This window comes from Trematomus bernacchii, unplaced genomic scaffold (genome assembly GCF_902827165.1).
Source record: "Trematomus bernacchii unplaced genomic scaffold, fTreBer1.1, whole genome shotgun sequence".
Classification (NCBI taxonomy): domain Eukaryota; kingdom Metazoa; phylum Chordata; class Actinopteri; order Perciformes; family Nototheniidae; genus Trematomus; species Trematomus bernacchii.
Window position 1 is genome coordinate 745,648 of NW_022987608.1, and position 26,683 is coordinate 772,330.

General features: G+C 40.3%; 1 protein-coding gene across 3 annotated transcripts; it reads left to right on the forward strand.

The window, feature by feature from the left end:
- Positions 1-5,368: 5,368 nt before the first annotated feature.
- nap1l1 (nucleosome assembly protein 1-like 1) lies at positions 5,369-26,429 on the forward strand. 3 transcript variants are annotated; one of them, XM_034131381.1, is made up of 16 exons: positions 5,369-5,476; positions 8,603-8,641; positions 10,033-10,121; positions 12,535-12,637; positions 13,724-13,865; positions 14,010-14,102; positions 14,730-14,858; positions 15,409-15,480; positions 15,568-15,707; positions 16,831-16,976; positions 17,154-17,173; positions 17,796-17,918; positions 19,901-19,933; positions 20,440-20,490; positions 22,298-22,334; positions 24,890-26,429. In XM_034131381.1, exons 2-15 carry the CDS (start codon positions 8,625-8,627, stop codon positions 22,301-22,303), a joined length of 1,164 nt encoding a protein of 387 aa, XP_033987272.1. In that variant the 5' UTR covers positions 5,369-5,476; positions 8,603-8,624; the 3' UTR covers positions 22,304-22,334; positions 24,890-26,429. The 3 variants fall into 3 exon arrangements, with proteins under 3 accessions (XP_033987272.1, XP_033987269.1, XP_033987270.1); XM_034131378.1 differs by lacking the exon at positions 22,298-22,334; XM_034131379.1 differs by lacking the exon at positions 22,298-22,334 and having other exon boundaries at positions 14,010-14,090.
- The last annotated feature ends 254 nt before the right edge of the window (positions 26,430-26,683 follow it).

Here is a 26,683-nt window from a genome sequence, read left to right on the forward strand (position 1 = left end):
GGGGCAGAAGTGTAAAAATAAATCTCATCCCCTGGGCTTTTCTGCTTGTTGTTGTTGGAGACCAGGTTAAATGCAATAGGACAAATGCTAATAAAATGTACTGCCAAAAGCAGGGGAGCTAGCATGCTAACAAATAGCATCCAATATTCACAGTATTACGTGCAGTTATACATTTAGAAAAAGTGGACGATGGAGAGCCAAAACACGTGTCAAACTCCAATCAGATTGTGACCAAAGTAAAGAAGGCGTGTCGATGTGTTTAGTCCTACATAAAGCAGAAATAATCTTTAAAGCTTATTTTTTAACAGGTATTTTAACTTTCCTTTACATGATCAGGTCTCTTCTTAGGATTTATTTGCGACTTCCACCTGAGGAGAGGTCAAATCCGCCACAATAGAAAACACCTGTGTGGGTGTGCAGGAACTCAAATGTGCATCTAACGTCACCATAGATGAAATAACTGTATTTCCACTCACTTTAGTTACGTGACAAGTCTAACCAGGCCACTTTAAACTCACTTGAATGTCTAAATTAAGACTGCTGCTGTTGGTCAGTGTTGTGAGGACAGAAAAACCTGTAGTGTCTACTGTTTGTGAAGAGGCTGATTCACTAAAGGTTTGTACATTTCAATGTCAAAATGTCCAATGTTTGCATGTGTTTGTTGATCAGAAATACGTCACTTAACTCTGGAGGTAATTCTGGTTCTAAAAAAGACAAAGCATTGTGCATTAGAGAAATTAAAAGACTAGGAATAAACAATTCAAAAATGTAAACATCTCCAATAGAAATAAATTAGCATTAAAAAAAGTAGAAAATATACATATATTGAAATACAAATGTACAGTAAAAAATATATAAAGCAATGTACATTATACTACAACATATAACAATGTAATGTGTAAAATATACATAAAATATGGGATCTATGATAAAGTGTGTTAAATGCATGAGTATAAATAAGTAATAGTATAAATGTACATGATAATAAGTGCAGTGTTAAAGCCACACAGACCAGAATCTTCATATAAGTCTGCAAAAGTGTTTTCTGTAACACAAGGAATTCAGTCTATAAATATTTTATGTTTGTGCTGAGTCTGACATTCAGTACGTGTGAACAACAATGTGTCGTAGTGCATGTAAAACAACTTTGTGCATGACGTGTGCAGACGCAGTATGGAGCTACATTAGATGTTCTTGGGAAATTAATGAACTTAATGCAAGTTCTGCACACACTAAAGGAGGAGTAGGAACATGTATATTATCATATTTTATTCAATATGCTCCTTAGATAACTTTGTATTTTATTTGTTTTATTATTATAGCATTGTGAAGCACCTTGAGATGACGTTGTTTTTAAAGCGTGCTATACAAATGAAATGTATTATTATTATGTCTTCAAACATAAGGAGTAATCTACACGTCAAATGCCATTTCTAAAAACGACATAATAATCATTTTTATGTCAGGATTTAGTCAACAAAAACTTTTAAAAATATTTGTAATTATTATGTTCTTTCCCACTATGACTATGCATGTCATTAAGTATTGCTATGTTTTTTCTTTATTATTTCTTGTTGGCTTCTTCTATGTTGAAAAAGAGAAGCAGGATGTCCACCCCAAAGAAGTCTGAACTATTGCTTACACTTGTATGCTTCTTCTCAATAAAAATATTTGAAACAAAATATCAGTGACGTTCCTGCAGACACTCTTAATTTCTACTAGAAGTACTTCATCATTACTGGCGTGTCACAATTTGTGCACGCTGTCAACATGTTATTATTTATTTGTTGCTTAATTGGCTCCTTGAAGGTCTGCCCCCTTTGTCTCTTAATAATTCAGAGGGATCAACTTAAAAGCATTTGCAGTAACTAACCGGTGTGCATTTCCCCTCAAACTCAGGTCACTGTGTGCAAACAAGGCGAAGCTATTAATGCACTTGATATCTCTTGTGAATCTCCCAGTGAACAATGTGAGACTGAGACGCCCTGACGAACACAGATCTGCTCCAGGAGGGCAGTGACATTTCAGATGACATTTAGAGGCCGGGCTAATTCATATGAGCCAACATGAGCAAAGGTGTTTTTCCAAACACGGTCCACACTGCACATTTAGATTGATTCCCCAAGGACAAAGGCTCTCTGTGCTATGTTGTCAGCTGTTTTCTCAGGATGTTTATTGCATTGATGATGCTCAACATATTGTTAATATGGTTAGATATGCTAGCTTTGTAGCTGTATGGGTTTACAATTACAATGTATGTATTTATTTAAACAAGGACCTACATTACATTACATGTTACTTGTTAGACGCTTTTATCCAAAGCGACTTACATACTCAATACTGTGGACAATCCCCACAGGAGCAATTTGGGGTGAAGTGTCTCAGGGACACAACGACATGCTGACTGCAGTGGGGTTTGTACCTGTGACCACCACCTGATCCGAAAACCAACACACAACCACACGCCTCCTCACAAATTCCGTGAGACTGGATTGTAATCTCAGAAAAGAGAAGATAGGATTTATGCCAGATTTAAACTAATAGCTAATTTCCATCTATGATCCTTACAGATATGTCTGCAAATAAAATGAATATTGAATAGTTTGAATCTGAAGTTCGGGTTAGCAAAGGCCTCTCGTGTAGCTCTTAGCTAGCAACACATGATGCTGTGTCAGTACTTTGGAAACTGTAAACTAGTTGCTTTAGCTGTAAAATGTCAGCTTTTTTTAACTAGAAGTGGAGGATATTTTCTAGAGTTTGGGTTTGCCAAAATGAAAAGGCCTGTCGTTTTTTCATTTTTCATTTAATCGTTTATTTGAAGAGGGACAGTGCACATTGATGAACATTTAAAACAAATAATGCTTTAAAAACGTAAACATGCCGGATTTTAGCTTTGAGCTAGTTTCCATCCGTAGTCCTTCACATACAACATTTAAGAACGTGACATTTATAAACATAGCAAAATAAATACATGATATGCAGAAAGAGCATGAGCAGCATATAAGCATTTACCACATGGCAGTACAATGTAGCAGCTACGAAATATAAAGTGTAGCTCTTAGCTAGCAACACATGATTAGCTGTTATCTTACTAACTAGAAGTGACTGAAATGTTCAGAAGTTTGGGTTAGCAAAAACGTAAGACATGTTATGTAGCTCTTAGTTAGCAACACATGATGTTGTTTCAGTACTTATAATATAGTTGGAAACTGTTACCTATTTGCTTTAGCTGTAAAATGTCAGCTTTTTTTAACTAGAAGTGGAGGTTTATTCTAGAGTTTGGGTTAGCAAAAGTGCAAGATTCTTAGCTAGCAACACATGATTAGCTGTTAGCTTACGAACTAGTAGAGACTGAATATTTCAAGTTTTATTCGCTTCCTTTTATTATTTTTGCAAGTGCAAGACACGTTGTGTAGCTCTTGACGAGCAACACATCTCTACTATAGAAACAGTTTTTCACCTAGTTGCTGTAGCTCTAAAATGTTAGCTTACTTACTAGAAGTGACTCAGGGAGTGCAAAGCTAATTTCTTCTATTCAAACGGATAAACACATGACATTATTTATTTTCTTATGTACAAATTGCTTTTAGGAAAGGAAAACAATTTGGTAGCTATAAGCTTGGATCCAAAATGTATTTAGTCCATTACTTTACATGGTCTTAAAGTTCACAACCTTCTCTAAATTACAGCCGATTTACAATTTTGTAAATACAATTTTAAAATGTGGTACCACTCTTCTTATCTTTCCATTTTGTGTAATGCTATACTTTATTTTTACGGCTGTTAATTGGAGAAAATCTAATGGGAAATCCTTTTTACAATGCCCTGTTGTTACTAAAATAACAGCTCTGTAATTAAAAATGTAAATAAAGTTTGCATTTCAGAGTAATTCTCCTTAAATACATTTAGAAATTAAGTAATAATCACTACCTGCCAACCAATTTTAGTGCAGTTTTCTAATGATCGTTTACAGCTTTCTAATTCTCGGTTACCCACTGACTTAATGAGTTTTTACAGACATTGAAGGTTTCTCATTGCTCTCATAAGCAGTGGAGAAGTTGGTGGCAGTGCTAAGGGTCCAGACACAAACCCCACTATGACATTTTGAGGCTAGAATCTGCGGCATTGTTAATAGGAACCTGATTCTTATCCCTGCAGCAGGTCTCAGATCAGTGTCTGTTTTCTGACTTCTGCTTGGTGCACTTAAGTGAAATGTAAATACTGTCGCTCTCAGGATCCATGTTCAGTTTGAAGCTCATCAGATATCCTGCTGACAGCGATCTGCCGCCATAACTGCACACTCAGAGGAGAGGATTCTGTTCAGAGAAGGTGCTTACTTGTTATTTAAAACGTTATAAAAAAATATGACACTTCTTGAAAAATGAACCGACATTTACTTTCACAAAATGAGTGCATGCATAAAATCATTTTCACAAAATATAATTATCTTCACTTCATGTACTGCTTTTTATTTGGTTATTTTTTTTACAATTAAACTAGTCGTTAAGTAGTCCAATGTTGTATATTGTAATTATTGTAAAGCCTCATTAGGAAATTGTCTGATTTGTGATATTGGGCTAAACAAAGAAACTGATTTGAATTGACATGAACATGAGGTTTGAAGTATATACTAAAAATGACTAGGACATTGATGATGTGGAAGCGGGGGGAAAAGAAAGATGGTTGACAAATTATGTGATATAAATAGTTGTACTAAAAAGTCACAAGCCATCAATTAAGTGTATTTTAAACAGTGTCAACTTGTTCACAGGTTATACATAAACCAATAAAAACAGATTAAATAGGCTACTCCGCTAAAACATACAGTATTTTAACATCTTTTAAGAAGTTTGACCACGGGGAAACGGGCTTGTTTGTTTCAAGCGGTAAGTAATTCAACAGCAACAATAAAAATAAATAATAACTTTTATTAAGAGTTTTTTGAGCATCAGCTAAACAAGGAAACATCAGAATCAGAATTAAGTTTATTGCCAGGTACGTTTACACATATAAGGGATTACATTTGGTGTATGTTGGTGCAAATATTAACAACATAAGTAAATAAGTTGAAGGAGAAGGTCAAAAATATAACGATAATAAAAAGAAAATGTAAAAAGAACGGTTTAACATGAAAAAAAAATAAAGACAAGTATTTATACCACATTTAAATATACAAAATTAAATTAAAACGGTGTAATTAAGAATGAAAAGGTGAGGAAGAGGAGGATTTAATCACGATGATGGTGGTGGTCCCTCATCCCTTATACTTCCCCTTTTTGGGGCACCTCATCTCCGCCCCTCCCCTTTTCCAGCGTTGCCACGGTGACTGCCGGTTTACGTGATGACGTCGGATGTATATGAGCGCAGGCGGCGGGATCTCTCTTCCTTTTACCGCCATCGGAGCGGAGTGTCTTTCTTCCACCGGGACCTCGTCACTGCGCAGCCCCGCTTCACCACCTCCGGTCACACAGCGAAGGTAAGAGACTCGCTACCCGTTAACGAGCTCCGTGGACAACACCCCGAATCGTGTGCGGGGTTTCACACGGTACATTTACTGCCTTTAACGGAAGGGCGGAAGAGAAAGGCCGCTTTTCCCCCCTCTAGTGAAGTCAGACAGCAGCCATTGAGGCTCCACCATTATGCGATTACAAAAAAAAAAAAAACGGCTATAATTCATAACCTTTACCGTTGGGTTGCTATGACAATCAGTGCTTTTAAACAGTCGACAGAACGTCAGTTAATGGCCGTTACTGTCGATATTTGTTGACACGTGTTTTGTGTCTTTTAGGACATGACCTTAATTTTTTTTTTGCAGGATGATAACGGGGTGGGGATGGAGACTAGGCTTAAGGGAGCTAAACACATTATTCGCACTGTTTAAAGCTTATAACTTAAGTACTTACTGGATGATATTATATTATATCATGTTCCATTGTTTTTTGATGCTGTTCTTTCCACTTAAACAGCCCAAATAGTGCGTATAAAGCTAGCAGTACATAAGCTAGTTTAAGTAGCCCATTGAGGCATTGACAATACCGGGTAGGCCGGCTAAAGTTAGCCTGTTTACTAGCTTGTTACTAGCCTGTTTCGGCTTGTTTTTATGGGAACCAAATGCTACTTTCATTGTTTGACGTGGGACAGTAAACGTGACAGGTTTGATCCAAATGAAGTTTACACATGTGGCTCCAGTGTGCAGACAGACAGGCATCCACAAGGGGAGGTTTGGTAGTCATTGATGGGTTTGCTAGACCTGAGTATGCAACACGTGGTCGCTGGTCAGGATCAGGAGAGAAAGGCATGTGCCAGAAAGTAAAAAAGAAAAGAAAGTCTGTAACGCATGCATTTCAGTTCTAGGAAAAAAGGGATTGCCCAGAGGCTAGTTGGTAATTGTTGGCTTTTTGTGACAGGTGTGAGAGGATTTAAACATCCTTTTGTAAGTTACATTGACAATAGTAAGTATTTCATTCATAAGGTTACTCAAGTAAAAGTATTGGCATCAAAATATAGTGAAAGTAGCGACAGTAAATGTAGTGATTGTGCAGATTGGTCCATTTCAGAATAATATATATGATATGTTTTATAATGATTGATCATGAAAGTGTTCTCAAAGCTGGTAAAGGTGCAGCTAGTTTGAATTACTTTGTATACTGCAGGGTAGCTTGTGGATTTACTCCAGGTGGAACTTAAGGTATTAAATACATGTACTGTCTGAAATATAGTGAGGTATATCAATTTAATTAATTGTCCAGTAGCTAGTTGGTAATTATTGACTTTTGTGACAGGTGTGAGATGATTAAAATACTCTTTTCTATTGCAGTAACATTGCAAACTGAACATGACATGTTTTAAGCTCATTCATTGTCTATTAAACATGTCTCTTGAATGTAATCCTCTTAGCTTTTTAGATGATTGACAACTTGCGACATGTACATTGATTGAAATGCTGGAGCCTGGTCTCGCAGTTAATACATTGTTAAACTGCAATCATGTGTCCTTAATTAAAAAGCAATAATATAACCCATCTTGGAACAAAGAGACATGACATTTCTTTTAAGTGTGCTGCAGCCAAAAGCTTTCTACATCAATAATTTGGCATGAAGGAGAATAACGTCAGCTGTCACATCAGCTCTGTAGTTCAGCTGTATCGCTCTATTAGCTGAATGTAGGCCACATAATACAGAAGATTAGTTATGTAATGTCATTTAAAGACATGCATATCATCTTTTAAGGAAGTTACAGGACATTTGCATATTATTATAGACTGAGGACATATGTGTATGGCTTCCCCCACGAGACCTATACATAAGTATTTACACTTACTATCAAAACAAAAAGGGGAACCTATGTTATAACGTTTTTTAGAAGCAAATTGATTGACAAATGATGAGATAAAAGCACCTGCGGGGGTCCCAGGTTGATAGTTTAAGAGTTAAAAGCTTCCTCTACAAAAGAGGTTTCATAATTGGCCGAGTTCTCTCATGAACTCACAATTATTTAACGCTATAAATCATTAATTGACACTTATTAAATGTTCTTAAATTAGATCAACAGTATGATTAGTACTTCTGTTAGAAGGCGATGTGGAATAGTCCAAGTAGCGGCAGAAACGAGGGGTTTTGTATAATAATTGTTTGCCAACTCTTCCATTTATCAACATTCAAAAGACCTGTTTTTCTATAGTTATGCATGGCGTTTAACAGAGTGAGTCTTTATAAACGTATTTGACTTTAAGTACAGCTTGCCTTGAGTTATTTTGTAATACAATGACGACATAATATACTATATATACATGTTTCTTTGGAAGAAGTTATGGCCTCATCTAGATGCAACTTAAAACAACTTCAACATGTACAGCTGTCATTCAACAAGAGAGAGATGGCACAATATGGGGATTAAGAGGCGCTACAAATATAATATTATTGGCGTTTAATGCATGACTAGAAAAGGGTTTAAGATGAAATATTTATTGCATGCTTTTGTGGAAAATTGCTGGAGAAACTTTAAAGCACCAGGAAGACTTTTTATTTTGGTTCAGCTTGCATTTTTAATGTTTCTGTATCGCTGATATCAATGTCAAAGCTGCCGTTTATTAAAACAATGTCAATAATGATCATCTTCAGCTGTTGGCTAGGTTTGAGTTCAGCTCATCTGCTGCATCGGGTTCTTTTTATATCCATGTTTTATGCATTTCCTCCCAGTGGGATTGCACATACAGCAATATTGTTGCAGGTATAGGATCATGACTGGGCAACAGAGCTGAACAATCTATAAATAGAAGACCCATAAAGATTCATTTTTAATGGCCTGTTTCTAATGATTACCAGTAGAAGATGTAAGATTGAAGGTGAACCAACAAAATGTGTATTAAACAGATTGGACCTTATTTTAAAGAAGTCTATTAGGATGCTAGCTGTGTAATATGTAAGTGTTTTTGCACTAAACTACAAAAAAAAACCTTCCGTTATAATTTAAGCATCCTATAATTAGCATCAGGATTTATTTGCTAATGCTATGACGGTGACCCTGAAATGTAATTTAAAAATCACATGAATGTTATCCAGTGTTTCTAAACGTATTACTTCTCCTCCTCCTCTCTCCTTAGCATCACTCGAGACTCAGCTGAAATGGCAGACATCGACAAGTAAGTACATCTTCCTCCAGCGATGTGTCAAACACTTGACATCAACGCCACCTGTCTCCTCTTTCAGCCGAATGCTTATGGCGTCTCTGACAGATGAGAGGAAATCACCTGCTGTTATATCACTGAGGTCAAGATGATAACTCAAAAAATAAAGAAATGGGGTTTAATATTATTGTATCTTTCCATATTTAACTTGCCTGAAGTCATTTTGAACTTGTTCCTATAGAAAATGATGTTATTTGTAAGTGATCATCAGTGTCACATCGTGGTAATGTTATAATTGACCTTTGCCCAATATCCACTGTTCTTACTGAAAGGACCTTTAACGCATCATTATGTTGTGCACTCCTTTTTAGATCTTACTGTTGTAACTTTATTCCCAATGAGGCCTCAAACCTGGGAATGAGTTAGCATTTGACCACTTCTGGTTCCCTTGTCTCAAAGTCAACGCTTTTATAAATGCATCGTCTATTAGAGGACTGAAATACGGTGAATTTAGTGTAAATTAGAAGACTTAACATCATCATACACAACATTAGCCGCCTTTAGCTTAGCAGTGGTTATGTGACCGTGCTGTAGTTCCTTTTATAGAATAACTTTTAGCGATTGTATTTACGCTTCCAAAATCACAAAATGGGGTAAATATGTGGAGATTATCATTCTGAACTAAACGTTTTAAGTATCATTAATGTGCGATTTCAACAAGTCTAATTTTCCGAAATCTCATGGAAAAGATCACATGTGCTTTTTGACGCTGGGGCTCTCTTGCAATTCCAATTGTTGGTAGCCTACAAATGTCATCACTGCACCACTTGATCAAGATTAGGGCTGTTTCGGATGCCACGCCAAAACTCAGATCCTAACATTTGAGTAGCAGATCGTAACATCACTGCATCAAGAAAAGGACGCAGTCTCTCACTGTTGGCCATTGATTTATATGTACTGCAGTTGTTCATGTATACCAGTAGTCTGATACAATATGTACAGTTTGAAAGGGTGTTAAATAAAATTGGGTGATTAATGGTTTTTGTGTTAATGTAATGGCAGTTAAAACAGGACCGGTCAAATTTGACCGCGAACACCAAAGTAAGGGGGGGGTGAACACAGACAATAGGAGGGTTAAAGACATGTTATATGACAACTACTCCTCGATTACAGACTAAAGTGACCTTGAGGAAGACATGCTGCAGCTGTTGCATAGATTCACGTTTAATGACCATTCTTTGAAGCTTCAGTTGTACTTTTTTCTGGGATAATTGAAGCCAACCAAGCATAAATAAAGAGTTCATTGCTTGGTCACGCGACAAAACAGAGTGCAAGGTGGCCAAATCCAGTGAAAGATGAACCCTAAACATGCCCCCTGTGTAACAATGACCTCTGTCTCCCTGCAGCAAAGACCAGGCTGAGATAGACCCGGCAGATATGGAGGATGTTGAAGATGTGGAAGAGGAAGAGACGGGAGAAGATGAAAACAGCAAAGGTAAGTTGTACTGCAAAAAACGCAACGGCACAGATGAGGGATGGGAATTTGGAAGCAAATGTATATTCGATCACCAAAATAACGGTTAACCGCAATGTACATATCCAAACCAAGTCGAATTTGTGAAATGTATTGAACTGGTGATCACAGTTTGAACAGTTGACAGCTATAGGCCTACAGCTTTCATGCTTAAAACATAACTTGGTTTTGACGCCATGTCTGTTGTGTAGGACTCTCCGTTAGAGTGTAAATAATTACTGGACTATGACCGGTAAAATATGCTGAATACCGGCAAAACTGAATCTCTCCTGTCAAAATGTCTTTGTACTTTGCCGCCACACACGATTGCCAAGCAGTGCTTATTGTTGTGTAGGCTGCCCACTCATGTGTCGCGAGCGTTGGCGGGGGGGGGGGGGGGAAAGAGCACACTCGTGAACTCGCCGGAACCTTGCAATGGGGTAACTGCGGAGCGCATTTGGGCATAAGATGAGGTTTGAGTCTGCGTGATCTGCGTGTAGGGAGGGGCAGCAGCCATACCATTAGCTCGAACTAGCTAGATCTGATGGATTTGGACAGAAACGTGAGTGAAGTATAACCGGACGCGAGAGAGAGAGAGATCAGCACCTGCAGCTCTGCCCGCTGTGAGGGACCGGTGAGCGGAGCAAAACACACCTTTAGACCTAACACACTTGGCTATGGCACTGTTGTATACATTGAATTATTCCATTTGATCATATGTAATCAACTTAGGCACCCCTCCCAAAAAAAAATCGTTCCCATCCCTAGTACAGATTTAATAGTTTAAATGATGGTCTGTACAAGTTATTCAAGAAGAAGCATACTGGCTGCTACTTTAACTGAGAAACAGTGATTAGCATGAAATGATTTTGCGCTGTTCAGAGATGGCAGACACTAATCTGTTTTTATTTTGGGATCTTAAGACTGTTTATGCATCCTTTTGATACTCTATAAATGATCCACAGGGCTTCTCTTATATTGGCCTCCTGTCGGCTCACTGTGGATAGATTTAGACGGCTGTTTGGCCTCGTCTATTTATAACAAGTTTGAATAGTCTTTTAAAAGCCAGACTTGAAAGAAGGCTCATGCTGGCAGACTACAAATGATCTGTGGACGCAACCACAGTCAGGAAAGCTTTGCATAAGGTCTGCAAGCTGACGGGAGGTTATAAATAACTCAGTGTCACACATGCATTGCAAACTGCTGTTAAGAAACCTCACTTTATTTTACACAGGAGGAACAACCTCTGAGAAACCCACAAGTCGAATAAGATATGTAAATTATTAAAAACCAAAAGATGCCGATGTGTGGCCCAATGATTCGCGCCGCCCTACTTTAATTTAAAGAGGCCCTATTATGAAATTGGGGTTTTCCCTTTCCTGTAGTGTGTTTTTTTTATATAGGCTTTGTGCATGTTAATGATATGCAAAGGATAACGTCCCAAGTTTCCTCCGGAACAAGTTGCTCTCCCACCCACTTCAAAGCTAAACAATCAGACTGGGCTCTGGTTTCAGACAGAGGGTGAAAAGAGGTGCTGCAGCACAGGCAGTATGAGAAAAATAAAGAGCTTTATGAACATTAAAGCATGGAGACATGTCCCAGTAGAGACACTACATACTGATATACACCTGAACATCAGCAGGAGGACTCTTTAAAGTAGAGACACTACATACTGATATACACCTGAACATCAGCAGTAGAGGACTCTTTAAAGTAGAGACACTACATACTGATATACACCTGAACATCAGCAGGAGAGGACTCTTTAAAGTAGAGACACTACATACTGATATACACCTGAACATCAGCAGTAGAGGACTCTTTAAAGTAGAGACACTACATACTGATATACACCTGAACATCAGCAGTAGAGGACTCTTTAAAGTAGAGACACTACATACTGATATACACCTGAACATCAGCAGTAGAGGACTCTTTAAAGTAGAGACACTACATACTGATATACACCTGAACATCAGCAGGAGAGAACTCTTTAAAGTAGAGACACTACATACTGATATACACCTGAACATCAGCAGGAGAGGACTCTTTAAAGTAGAGACACTACATACTGATATACACCTGAACATCAGCAGGAGAGGACTCTTTAAAGTAGAGACACTACATACTGATATACACCTGAACATCAGCAGGAGAGGACTCTTTAAAGTAGAGACACTACATACTGATATACACCTGAACATCAGCAGGAGAGGACTCTTTAAAGTAGAGACACTACATACTGATATACACCTGAGAATGAGCAGAATATGGCCCCTTTAATTTAATCCAACCACAAGTCCAGTTCTAATCAAAACAGGAGGAAAAAAATGCTCCTGAAACGATGCAACTGCCTTCAGATTGCCCTTTTGACGCCGTATGTTTGTGTTGTTAGCTCGTCAGCTGACTGTGCAGATGATGCAGAACCCACAGATCCTGGCCGCGCTGCAGGAGAGGCTCGACGGGCTCAATGGATCGCCGTCAGGCTACATGGAGAGGTGAGACACCATCTTATCACATCTGCAGCCTCACGTTTACAAGCACATGGTCTTTAGGAGCTGCACATCTACATTACTGCTGAATTCACACACACATATGCTTCCTCGCTCTCTTTACCTGCCACACACTGCCAAGCTATCTTGAGTTAATCAGAGATGACGTGCAGGTGGTAGCGGCAGATTGGCAGTTTAGTCAAAATCATAAATAACTCTCCTAACACACACACACTCTCCTTTCTGTCTCTATAGCCTTCTCTCGAAAGTCAACTTTTATTGTCAATCTTCAAACACATTTTATACATATGCACACATTAAGACATAAATAAAAGCACAACAATCAATATATACAAAATAAAAGTCACTTCAAAATCTGTGAAAAATGTACATTAGGGCCAGACTGTCCATAGCACTTGCTAGTTTGATACACAACCTCTGCCTGAGTAATTGGATTTAATAAACATTTTAGAAATGCGTTTAAAATGAGGATCAGAGCCGGCGGGGCAACCCTGACTCAACTGTAATGGATCTGTTGACAGGCGGGTCAATGATGTGATGAATATAATACGAGGTGTCATTTAGCGTAGAGCTGGTGCAGAGATAAACCAGTGATAGTCTGGGATGCTGCAGTGAATGTAGTCTGGTGTCTCGTCTGTGCCACCCACTGCTCCTTTAATCGGCAAAACCATCAGCCAGCCGCTCTTTGATCATCTTGTCAAGTATTAGGCCGTCAACAACCAACTCAACCGCTACAACATCCCAAACGCATCCCCTTGTGAGGATAGTGCAGGAGTTTATAATCTCCAATACTGCAGAAAAACACTCAGCAGCCTGGAGATCACTCTCAAAATCACTGAATGAGAATAAGGTGATTTTATGTAGGCTTCTACCAGCTTCCCATCATGCAAAGGATGTCATTTAACTTGATTAAAACATGCTGGTTGTCACTGGCGAGCTATTTATTGGGGTGGACGCTACTCTTATGCATGTCATTTCCTTTATCTCCCCCTTTCATCACTCTTTCTAACATTTTGAGCACCTTTTTTGCACAGGATAGTCCTCATACTTGTCCATTTTGTCTTGCCACAGTTTACCAAAGGTCGTAAAGAGACGTGTGAACGCCCTGAAGAATCTGCAGGTCAAATGTGCCCACATTGAGGCCAAGTTCTACGAAGAAGTACACGAACTGGAGAGAAAGTACGCGGCCCTCTACCAGCCCCTCTTCGACAAAGTACGTCAGTCATACACTCCCTTTATTGTGACTTGTATTTCTGCAGCTATATAGGGTTTTGTGTAAGGCTGAAATAATATTCTGTGTACTTGTTGTCTGGATGATGCTCCATGCTTATCGTTTTGTTTTTCTCCCTTTCTCCAGAGAAGCGACATAGTGAAAGCAGCCTATGAGCCCACTGATGAAGAGTGTGAATGGAAAGCAGATGAGGAGGAAGAGCTGACAGTAAGTAAGCAGGTACAGGTGACACCTGCATGTGTCCTGTGTGTCTGAACACCTTCACATCATGCATGTAACGTATGATGCATCCAGATGAGAAAATAAACCTCTCTACCCAAAATTTGGGGAGAGGTTTATTTTGGACGGACACAATAATAATGTTCAATCTAAATTTACTTTCAAATAAAAAAAAATCTATATTGATTCTGACTCTTCTACATCCAACTCACAGGTTTATCCTTACTTTGAGAAAAAAGATTATTAATTTACCCCTTTTAGAAGTGAAGTTATAGTCATTTGTTCTGGGAATGTCATTTTCGAGCCTGAGACCTGAAAAACAGACTTGGGGCTTAAGCAATTGATGTTGTTTGTCTCTTGAATTGTTAAGTGAGTGTTATTTTTATTTCAAACGGCATGAAAACTGGTTTTATCACTGACTGATTCCAGATATCAGCGTTGTCTAGTTGACTTGTTTTGATCCGTAAATGTAGCTTTCTCTGGGCTCATTTTTCTTTAACCAATGTGTGGGTTGTAGGCGGTGAGAACTTAGTTTTACATGGCATGATATATGTGTGTGGGGGGGGGGGGGGGGGGGAGAAGCCTGATCAAGCATCATATTTAAGAGAACCTTTCTTCCTCCACTAGGACGAGATGAAGGAGAAGGCCAAGCTGGAGGAAGAGAAGAAGGACGAGGAGAAGGAAGACCCCAAAGGAATCCCCGAGTTCTGGTCGACGGTTTTCAAAAATGTGGATCTGCTCAGCGACATGCTGCAGGTACGTTCGTCCAGACGGCTCAAAATGAGACGCAGTGTTTACTGAGTTTACTTCCACCTGTAGTTGTGTTGAGCATAGCGCCCACTAGTGTGGAAAGTGTGTCTATAGAGTGTCTTTTTCTGGCAGAAAGGCTGATTCAGCATCAAAGACATGCTGGTATCCACATGAGTGTGTATGCGCTCTGTTCTCAGTGCTATGAATTGAAAAAAAGACGCTACTCTATGTACTTTGCCGCCACACACGGTTGCCAAGCCGCGCTAAAATGTGCTCTATGGACACACGCCTTATGAGAAAACATGGTGGTTATATTCCTAAAGCATCTTTGAATTCTAGGTTTACTTGCAGGCCTTAGATGTGTTGAACATGGCGTCTAACAGTGTGGATAGTGTGTCTATAGAGCGGCTTTTTGTGTTAGAAATTCAGCATTTCATCAAAAGACGCTCGTGCTCTATGGACACAGGCCTTATGAGAAAACATTGTATGTGTATATATTCCTAAATCAGAAACTAGTGCTGGATGCTCTTGTGAATGCTGTTCTTTCTCTCCTCAGGAACACGACGAACCCATCCTTAAACATTTACAAGATATTAAAGTAAAGTTCTCAGACCTAGAACAGCCCATGGTGAGTAAGAAGTGTTCAAAACAAACTTTAAAACCAGTGTGTTATCTTTGAACAGGCTGTAAATGTGATCTCTCTGTTCTCCCCCAGAGCTTCACGTTAGAGTTCCTCTTTGAGCCCAACGAATTCTTCACAAACACTTTGTTGACGAAAACCTACAAGATGAGGTCAGAGCCCGACGAGACCGACCCGTTCTCCTTCGACGGTCCGGAGATCATGTGCTGCACAGGGTGAGAATCCATAATAATTCAAGTTGATATCGAAAACCTCTCCAACTACACTCCAACGTGTATCCATCATTTCCTGGTTGTCTCTAAAGAAGAGGGACCAATGAAAACGTTGTCATGTTGCCGTTGTTCAGCATGGAAACATTCATTAGCTAACAATGACATTATTAGACGCTTTCCCACCAGAGTACTTTTCCCAGTATAGTTCCGATATAGTTCGGAAATGTCGCGTTCACACCAAAGAAATCCGGAACTAGAACTTAGTTCATGAGAACCTTTTCACCCCCTTTTCAGTCCCTGCTAGAGAGCAGGGACTTTCATGGGAGAAAAAGGTTCCTATGTCTGATTGGCTGGGCGGATTGCACACCACGCCCCGTAAAACTCCCAAAAGGTTTTGTGAAGCCGCCATTTTATTTGCTCGCATTAGCATTTTTAGCATTCGCCCAGCGCACAAATGCAGAGAGACTAACTTATGGCAACACAAAAGAAAACATGGGAGCGGTGGAGATGAGGAGGTGTCGGCATTCTGGCAATTTACTCGGAAGGCTTCAGTCGAGGCTTCAGTGGGAGTCCCAGCAGCTTCTACTGAAGCAGCTTCTACCAGTCCCCAACTCCGGGGACTGGCTTCAGTAGAAGCTGCTGGGAGTCCCAGCAGCTTCTACTGAAGCCAGTCCCCAACTCCGGGGACTTCCGGCCGGGGACTTCGGGTGGCAGTATACGCCGTGAAGTTGTTTGCGGCCTGCCAGTAAACCCAAAGCAGAAGAAGTGACGTCAGCGGCTTCATTTGCGTAATCCTCCCTCAGGGACTTATTCCGGTGTGAACGCGATCTGCTCTTTAGTTCATCAGAACTAAAGAGTTCTCATGAACTAAGTACGACAAAGTACTTGGTGTGAAAGCACCTATTGTTCTATTAATATAAAGGGACGTCAGTTACTCTTTAAAACAGATGGTAGTTATGGGTACTTTTTACTTAAGTACATTTCAAAGCCCATACTTCTTTACTTTTACTTGAGTAAAGAAGTTTAGTCAGTACTTCTACTTTCACCAGAGTATTTTTAAACAGGAGTATCTGTACTTCTACTTGAGTAAAGGATGCTGATCTTTCTCCTCGTGTTTTCACCACAGTTGCACGATTGACTGGACAAAGGGCAAAAATGTTACGTTGAAAACAATCAAGAAGAAGCAGAAGCACAAGGGCCGCGGCACGGTGAGGACTGTCACCAAAACGGTGCCCAACGACTCCTTCTTCAACTTCTTCACCCCCCCAGAGGGTAAGGCAGAAATATTAAGCATCTTAAAGCGTTCAGACACATGATTCTGTGTTTTTGTTTTGTTTCAGACAATAATACAGTATATTGACCTTATATCTTTCAGTCACATTTTCAGATGATTCAGTATTTTAGAAAATGTTTGGGGTTAACTAACTTTGATTCTCTGTTTCTTTACAGTTCCAGAAACTGGGGAGTTGGTAAGTCGCTGTACTTAATCTACACTTTTACATTAATTATAGACTCTATTTATCTTGACTAACACAGCAAAAGCAATAAAGACCCTCCTCTCTAGTTGAGATTTCCAGGGTAAAGTAAATATTTGCTGTTCAGCCAAAATAACCAAATGTTTTCTATATTAATCTTTGCCATTTAAAAGAGAATTCAATACGTTTTTTCTAAACCTGAGCATAACAAATCTGCATATCTGACAATAAGATAAGTACTTTATTGATCCACAGTTGGGACATTTGTGTTGCAGCAGCATAAAAAGACATGGCATTGTACAATACAAATTAAAAGACTAGAAATAAACATTCCAAAATGTCAACACTATCAATAAAATGGCATTAAAAAAAGTATCATGTAAAATCGAGAGGAACTATTTGTGTCACGATGGAGAAAGTGGACTGATTTCGTAAAACCTCATAGGCCAGATTTTATTTTTTACAAACGTATGATTTTATTGTGAAGGCCTGATCACTTGTACTTTTTGCTGTTTTTATTATTATAAAGGGAATTTCGGACCGACAAACTTAAGATGTACAATTACTTTGTACTTTTTTTAAAAGCGTCATGTCTTGACTTTTTCCTCTTCTTTAGGATGAGGACTCGGATGCGGTCCTGGCTGCAGACTTTGAGATTGGCCACTTCATCCGTGAGCGTATCGTACCCCGGGCGGTGCTCTACTTCACAGGAGAGGCCATCGAGGATGATGATGATGATGTGAGTGGTGGCGTTCTTTAATTTCGTTATTGAGCTCCTCGCTGGGCATTATCTCGGTTATTACGATGGAGAAAACTGATGTTTGTTGTCCACAGCTGTCGTTAAATTGACCGGACTTCTTTCTGCGGATTGATATGACTGCAAATAGTCCCTTGATCCTCCTTAGCGACAGTCTGCTCTCCTTAGCGACAGTCAGCTCTCCTTAGCGACAGAGCGACAGTCAGCTCTCCTTAGCGACAGAGCGACAGTCAGCTCTCCTTAGCGACAGTCAGCTCTCCTTAGCGACAGAGCGACAGTCAGCTCTCCTTAGCGACAGAGCGACAGTCAGCTCTCCTTAGCGACAGAGCGACAGTCAGCTCTCCTTAGCGACAGAGCGACAGTCAGCTCTCCTTAGCGACAGAGCGACAGTCAGCTCTCCTTAGCGACAGAGCGACAGTCAGCTCTCCTTAGCGACAGAGCGACAGTCAGCTCTCCTTAGCGACAGAGCGACAGTCAGCTCTCCTTAGCGACAGAGCGACAGTCAGCTCTCCTTAGCGACAGAGCGACAGTCAGCTCTCCTAGCGACAGAGCGACAGTCTGCTCTCCTTAGCGACAGAGCGACAGTCTGCTCTCCTTAGCGACAGAGCGACAGTCTGCTCTCCTTAGCGACAGAGCGACAGTCTGCTCTCCTTAGCGACAGTCTGCTCTCCTTGGCGACAGTCTGCTCTCCTTAGCGACAGTCTGCTCTCCTTAGCGACAGTCGGCTCTCCTTAGCGACAGTCGGCTCTCCTTAGCGACAGTCTGCTCTCCTTAGCGACAGTCTGCTCTCCTTAGCGACAGTCTGCTCTCCTTAGCGACAGTCTGCTCTCCTTAGCGACAGAGCGACAGTCTGCTCTCCTTAGCGACGGTCTGCTCTCCTTAGCGACAGACAGCCTGCTCTCCTTAGCGACTGTCTGCTTTCCTTAGCGACTGTCTGCTCTCCTTAGCGACTGTCGGTCTGCTCTCCTTAGCGACTGTCGGTCTGCTCTCCTTAGCGACTGTCGGTCTGCTCTCCTTAGCGACTGTCGGTCTGCTCTCCTTAGCGACTGTCGGTCTGCTCTCCTTAGCGACTGTCGGTCTGCTCTCCTTAGCGACTGTCGGTCTGCTCTCCTTAGCGACTGTCGGTCTGCTCTCCTTAGCGACTGTCGGTCTGCTCTCCTTAGCGACTGTCGGTCTGCTCTCCTTAGCGACTGTCGGTCTGCTCTCCTTAGCGACTGTCGGTCTGCTCTCCTTAGCGACAGGCTCTCCTTAGCGACAGACAGCTCTCCTTAGCGACAGGCTCTCCTTAGCGACAGGCTCTCCTTAGCGACAGGCTCTCCTTAGCGACAGACAGTCTGCTCTCCTTAGCGACAGACAGCCTGCTCTCCTTAGCGACAGACAGTCTGCTCTCCTTAGCGACAGACAGCCTGCTCTCCTTAGCGACAGACAGCCTGCTCTCCTTAGCGACAGACAGCCTGCTCTCCTTAGCGACTGTCTGCTCTCCTTAGCAACAGACTCTCCTTAGCGACAGACAGTCTGCTCTCCTTAGCGACAGACAGTCTGCTCTCCTTAGCGACAGACAGTCTGCTCTCCTTAGCGACAGACAGTCTGCTCTCCTTAGCGACAGACAGTCTGCTCTCCTTAGCGACAGTCTGCTAGTAAAAAAAATTGCAGACCTCTCGTCAATTTAGAACTCTCCAATCAGAATTGTGTATTCAACTTAGCTGTGTAATAAAGAAGTTTAACTGCTTTACTAAAAAAAATGTTTTAAGGAATGTTCTGGGACTGGGTTTGGAGAGACATTATTGTTTCATAGTTTTTTGGCTTTATAGTAAAGAGAATTATAAACTCTTCTAATACATGATTCCTTGATCGTTTTAAAGTGGAATAAACTTAAAGTATCAGGATCATTTTTTTACTGGATTTGGGTTAGAAATATGAAGCAAGTTTAATGTTTTTTTTCCTTCCATGTTTTTGTTTTACAGTATGATGAGGAGGGAGAGGAGGCAGACGATGAGGTAAGACTAACCATCCCTAATCTTTCTATAAATGTTTTAAACTCCCAAGAGATGTGTAATTTGATATCAAGCCAACACGCAACTGTAAGGATGTTGTATCTCCTCCTTATAAACTAACTTTTAATCAGTAATAAGCCACATTGTCACAATACACAGTTTGGATCTTTGTGGTTTTACCGCTGTACTTTAATCGGATGAATGATTTTAGTCATGGAGCTTCTGCATCTTTAGTTACTAGAAAAAACAAAACATCAAAGGAGAATAGGACATCTGCTTTCATCAAAAACCTCCTGAACATTCAACATTGACAGAATCAGGAAGAAGCCGACTCCCATCAAACAGACTTATTGTTTTAATATTTTTTGACTGAGACCTCTAGTGGTTGCACATTGCATATCGTCCTTTTACTGTATAAAAACAATTGAACATGACATTTAAGACGTGCATCCATTTAGAGTTGAAGACATCGAGGAGTCTGACGTTTTTTTACTTTGCTGTGTGTGCAGGAAGGAGAGGAGGAGGCAGACGAGGAGAACGACCCCGACTATGATCCCAAGGTGAGACCACACACACTCACACACTCACACACACACACACACACACCCTTTTCTAAAGATCTCTGGTGTCAGGAGAAAGACCGTGCTCAGCTCTTCTCAACTTTTCTGGCTCAGGAGGCTCTTTCTCAAAAAGTAAAGCGCCTCTCACTGTCGGCCATTGATCTCTCTCTTCACACACTGAGGGAACTTTAATGTCACAGTGAGAGGTTAAGCATTACGCCTGAGCTGCAGGTCGAGAACAGCTGCTCAACATACAGAATACATTCTGTCAAATGCATCTCATCGTGCACCAGCTTCTGGTTTGCTTACATTGTTCTTGACTTGAACCGTATTTTCAGAATCAGTGAGGTCTTGCTGTTGCATGTTGCTACTAAAACATTAACCTTTTGCAACACACAGATCCAGTATTATATGCATTGAAGAGAAGTAGGAGGAGGACACTTTTACTTAAACAAAACTCACTTTGAGCCTCAATTCCAGTGCATTCTTTGTCTTGGAGAAAATGTAGCTTTAGGAAGTAGTTTTGAATGAAATGTAATGACAAACTGCAGAGGTTTCTAGTCATTTCACTGAGATTCCTCTCCCTCTGTACTATGTTCTGCTTCACTGCCTTCCTGATGGAGGTAAAGCAGCTGTGAATTAAATAAAAAAACATTGTACAGACAGCAGAAAAAGTTATACAAGCTAAACTGTCTTAACCCTTAGATGCATAAGTGGGTCTTTTTTGACCCGGTGAGGTGGTTTTCTTGAAGTATCTTTGTAATTACATTTTTTTTATCATTTCATATTCCAGCTATTCCTCAAAAAACATGTTTTGGATATCATGCCGTTCAAATTTTAAATTTAAATTGTATACATTTTAAGAAATTGTAGTTTTTGTATTACTACCCCAAGCTTCCATAAGTGGGTCAAAAATGACCCGCATGCATTTTCTATGGGATCCTATGGGAACCTTTGATTCTTATCACCTGTTGCTGTCAGGAATACATTCACTGTAGACCACACAGACTACATCACAGGTGACACCTCTCAGGAAGATTATTTTACACAGCAAGATCTGATACCTGTCAGGATGATGATAATCATAATAATACATTATATTTGTATAGGGCTTTTCAAGGACTCAAAATCGCTTTACAATATAAGGGAAGGTTAGGGTGGGGGGTATGGGACTATCAAACTTGATCAACCGGCATGGATTGATGGGGGGTGGGCTATGAGTAGACAAGAGGAGAAGAGGGACTGGAATACTGTAAGGGTCTCAGAATGGCGCAGATGGTTGCATCGATATGTTCAAAATGTTAAAAGAAAATCTGAAATTATAAATAGTAAAATATTTCTAGTGTGAACCAAAATATTATAAAAGTGATTTTTCTTAACAGAAATGGCATAATAACACATTATTCTAATACGGGTCCTTTTTGACCCACTTATGGAAGAGTGTAGGGTCCAGTCACTCGGGCATCTAAGGGTTAAAACGAGATAAAATGAACTTTAATAATCCCAATTTGGTTTTTTGTTTGTTGCAGCAGCGTAAAACAAAGCATTGCACATAATAACAAATTGAAAGTGCAATGTACAAAATGTCCAGATACATAATATATTAAAAGCACACTTGCTGCAGTGTACTTCACGATACAACGAGCATGACTTCTGCTTCCTTTCAAATCCAAAAAAGGCGCCTTTGACATTCTGTATTCTGCTGGTTTTTTGGCTTTTTTTGTGTTTCTCCTATTCATTGATGTTGCTTCACCTCCGGTCACTTTGGCATCCTTTGTCAGCTATTCTTTAAATTTTTCCTCACTAGGTTTAAGTGATGACAGTAGAAAAATAACCCTCTCCTGGTAGGTACAGCTTGTGAATTGTCAGCTTACTACCATCACCCCTTTCCCTCTCAAACACCTTTTTAGTTTTCCTTCTGTTTCTCCATCCTCCATTCATCTCTCTGCACCCCTTCCTCTTTTGCCGTGCTGCACCCCTCCCTAATTACTAACTCACCGGTTTGCTGTTGGTTTTTGTTTCTCTTTAACCCCATAGCAACGTCTGCATTTGCACCTGTATTGTTTCTGTATGTTGAAGCCAGTCCAGCCCTCCCTTTTCGTCTTTATTTCTCCACCATGTTGAATTTACACAACGTTTTGAGTTTCTGTCAGGAGGGGACTTTTGTCTATCATGAATTCTGTTTTGTTCATGGATGTTTTTTTTTTTACATACACATTTTAGCATCAAGAGCCGCTTTCACACCAAGTACTTTGCCGTACTTAGTTCCCAGCACTTAGTTCCCCCATGGAACTAAGAGCCGATCGCGTTCACACCGGAATAAGTCCCCTGAGGGAGGATTAGTCAAATGAAGCCGCTGACGTCACTTCTTCTTCTTCTGCTTTGGGTTTACTGGCAGGCCGCAAACAACTTCACGGTGTATACTGCCACCCGGAGTCCCCGGCCGGAAGTCCCCGGAGTTGGGGACTGGCTTCAGTAGAAGCTGCTGGGACTCCCAGCAGCTTCTACTGAAGCCTTCAGAGTAACTCGCCAGAACGCCGACACCTCCTCATCTCCACCGCTCCCATGTTTTATTTTGTGTTGCCATAAGTTAGTCTCTCTCCGTTGGTGCGCTCGGCTAATGCTAATGCCAGCAAATACAATGGCGGCTTCAAAAAACTTTTCAGAGTTTTACGGGGCGTGGTGTGCAATCCGCCCAGCCAATCAGAAATGGGAACTTTCTTTCTCCCCAGGATAGTACCACCTCTCTAGCAGGGACTGAAAAGGGGGTAAAAGTTCTCATGAACTAAGTTCTCTTTTTGGTGTGAACGCAACATCCCAGGAACTATCGGAACTAAACGGGAAAAGTACTCCGGTGTGAAAGCGCCTATTGGTTCCATGCTTTAGATCGTCTCGTGCTTTGTGTTCTCTATAGACTTGCTTTTATGCTGGTATAATGGCTTTGGAGGACTATTTGTTTGAAAAAAGGCCTTACTTAAAGTTGTCAGGAATCCAAAAATACCAGTGTTTTCTATCTAGTTGCCTTTTTTTCCATATTAAACTAGATTTCGTACAGCAGATGTAAACAAAAAAGCTGTCAAGATGTTTATTACAGTCTGTAACGCTTTCTGGCATTGACTGCTATTTTTGGGCTCCACTGTGAGAAGTGCAGCCGTGGCTAAATTGAACAATGGCTTAAATGACCTTACAGTGTAGAGTTTTACGTTTAAGTGTTTAATTATTAAATGATTTAAACATAATGGCCTTAGGATCTGTTGAGATTTATTATCAAATCAAACTTTATTTATGGCACTTTTCATACAAAATAGGTGCCTTGATACTACCACCTCCTAAATGCCAAGTAACACCTAGCATTGTGATCAATAAAACCATTCCAATAGGTCAATAAACACAGGACTGAATTAAATTCCCTTATATGTATTTAAAATGTACATCGAATCCACTATATATTAAAGAAATACCTTTTTTTAAAACAGGTTTTTATCGAACAAATAATCTGACATTGGTCTGTACTAACTAATGGTCATTTTTAACATTTTTGCGATATTAGGGCTGTACCCGAATATTCGTTCGTTGGAGTACTATTCGGGTTTCATATTCGTTTTTGTTGTTGCCGAATTGAATTTATTGAAATCTCCAATATCCACGTCAGAGCTTGTGCCTCTTCCGGGGGTGCTAACACTTAACCATACACGTGATCGTTTACTTTCTCCGTCTTTATAATGTAGATTTTTCTCCGTTAATCTCCGTCACGTTGTTTCCATAGCAACAACAACTTCCTGTCAACAGCGTTAACTCTCCTTAAAAAATAATAGCATGTCCATACAAAATAGGAAGCCAAGCCAAATTACACTAATGACATATACAACTGCAACGAAAAGTAACAAACACAATGCGATATCCTTTTCAATTTCAAAGAACACACATTGGGTTATATACATTAACAAATAACTATAAAACAACAATACTGTAGAATAACCAAATGAATGCCGTGAATAAACCGAAATACACGTGTTGAAGCGGTTCGCTGCTGATTACTACCGAATATCCAGAGTCCGAAAAATGGTATTCGGGACAGCCCTAGTAGAGTTATGCAATACATGGCCTATTTTCAACGGCACATTCTTCAGGACAATTCAATGCACTTTTGTAATGACGGCATTTGTAAGCATCCTGAAAACAGTGCATTCAATCAAAAAATATCTGTGCGTCATATTCCCCACGTTCATATCTGCGTTTGTTCTAAATAACCGGGAGGTGAGGAGCTTTCAAGGAACTGTATTTACTTGGCTTTGCTGTTTGATTTTCAGTTTTTTTTTTTTTGTATGCAGTGAGTGTGTGTGTGTGTCAGAGTGTGTTTTTCTTCCACGTCTTAACACCCCCCTCTGCTCTCCCTCAGAAGGAGGCGGTCCCCCCAGCTGAGTGCAAGCAGCAGTGAAACCCGGCTGATTGAGGATCAACTGCACTGTAACGGCTTCTCAAATCTAAAAAAAAAAGAACATAAAAAAAAACCAGATTTAAAACACGAAAAAAAAAAAGAATAGTTACCGCCTTATAATGTTTTGTATTTTTCTTGGTAGAGAATTTGAAGAAGAACAAAAAAGTTTCACGATTTTTGTTACAAAACTTACGGTAATATACTGGGAGCTGAGAGGCTCGATATACATAGTATTTTACTAGACCTGTTATTTCCTTCTCTTTTCTCTGTACAATAGCTATAATACAGGATGAAAAATCTCCCTCAAAGTAAGCATGAGTTGTCTCTTCACTGCTAAAACTAGTTTGGGTTCTTGTGAAGTCTTTTGTTGTATTTGCTCTTAGACAACAGCTGTGGTTTAGACTGCGTTGCGTCAACTTATTCCCTTCATCCCGCCCCTTTTCTCCTATCAAAGCTCCTGGTTGGTCAGCTCTGGTCGTCCCAAGTGAACATTTTTAACCTTAAGCCGCGGGGGGGGGGGGCGTTCAAGCACATGTAAAAGCACTGTAGCATCTTCTTTTCTTTTTTTTTTTGGGGGAGGACGGAGGTGTCATTCCAGTTTATTCCACTTCACTGAGCATTGGGTCTACTTTTCCCGCTCTCGACACATTCCAGTACGCTTCTCCACAAACTGGACGGACTTTATCTCAAATTGAACAAAAAAAAACGGAAGTGTTTCGCCCCCTTTTTTTCGTCAGTGGTCGATTCTCTTTAACATTCCAGAGAGTTCTTAGGCTAGCAGTGGCGCTGTCTTTTCTATTATAGCACTTTGTACTCGATTTGTGTGGTGTCCTATCGGTAGTTAGCTGTGAGATAATCCTCGTAAGCAGCACTTAGTAGAGTTCCCTCTGTGGAGACTTGTGCTATTTGGGTTTTTAAAAGTGCATTGCCTTGCCTTTTCTTACCGCTGGAGGATTAGGCTCTGTAGGACCAGGTTTGGACACACGTAGCACAGATTATGAAAAAGTATAAACCAGGTTTTCACACCCCTTTTTTTTTTTACCTCATTTCACTAATTGGTGACTAGTCAGGTGACTTAAAATCAGACCTCAGCTCAGCCCCTGAGGTCTTTTATCACTGTGAAAGAAAAAGGGGAATTGTTTCGACCAACCCTCCCTCCCTAAACTCCTTCCTCTGTTAACCCAGAAAGCCACGGGGAAGCATGTCCGAGCAATACTTAAAAACATCCAGGAGGGGGAGAATAAACTGTAGCCTGCCCACCCCCCCCCCCCCCCCCCATCGACCCCTTCATCTTTCTTTAATAATGCCTTTTTTAGTTGAAGTTGTGGAGAGCCAGGGTACTTCTCCTTCTGCAGGGAGTATTCAGATCATGTTGATTGGAAAGGGTTTGTGTAGGGTCCTTCTGAGCAGCTGTTGTCAAGGCAAAATGCTATGCTACAAAAATACTAATGTACTCAATAACTGTACGTGTATGTTCATTAATAAATTGGTTAAACATGGACATGTGGTTTGTTGACTTTCTTTGTGTTCATGTGTACGATGTCTTGGAATCACTTGGGACCAAAACCGAGATTTTACAATTGCCAACGTCTTTCTTTGTCCAATATATTTCTACAAATTAAACATGGTTACTACAAAATGCAGGTGGTGTAAATAATATCAGGGTCCCTGCGGATCCTTAAAAAGTCTTTTTTGATATTCAAAGTCTAAAAAGGTCTGGTATTAAATTGTATCTGGGGCAGAATTAATGAGTGT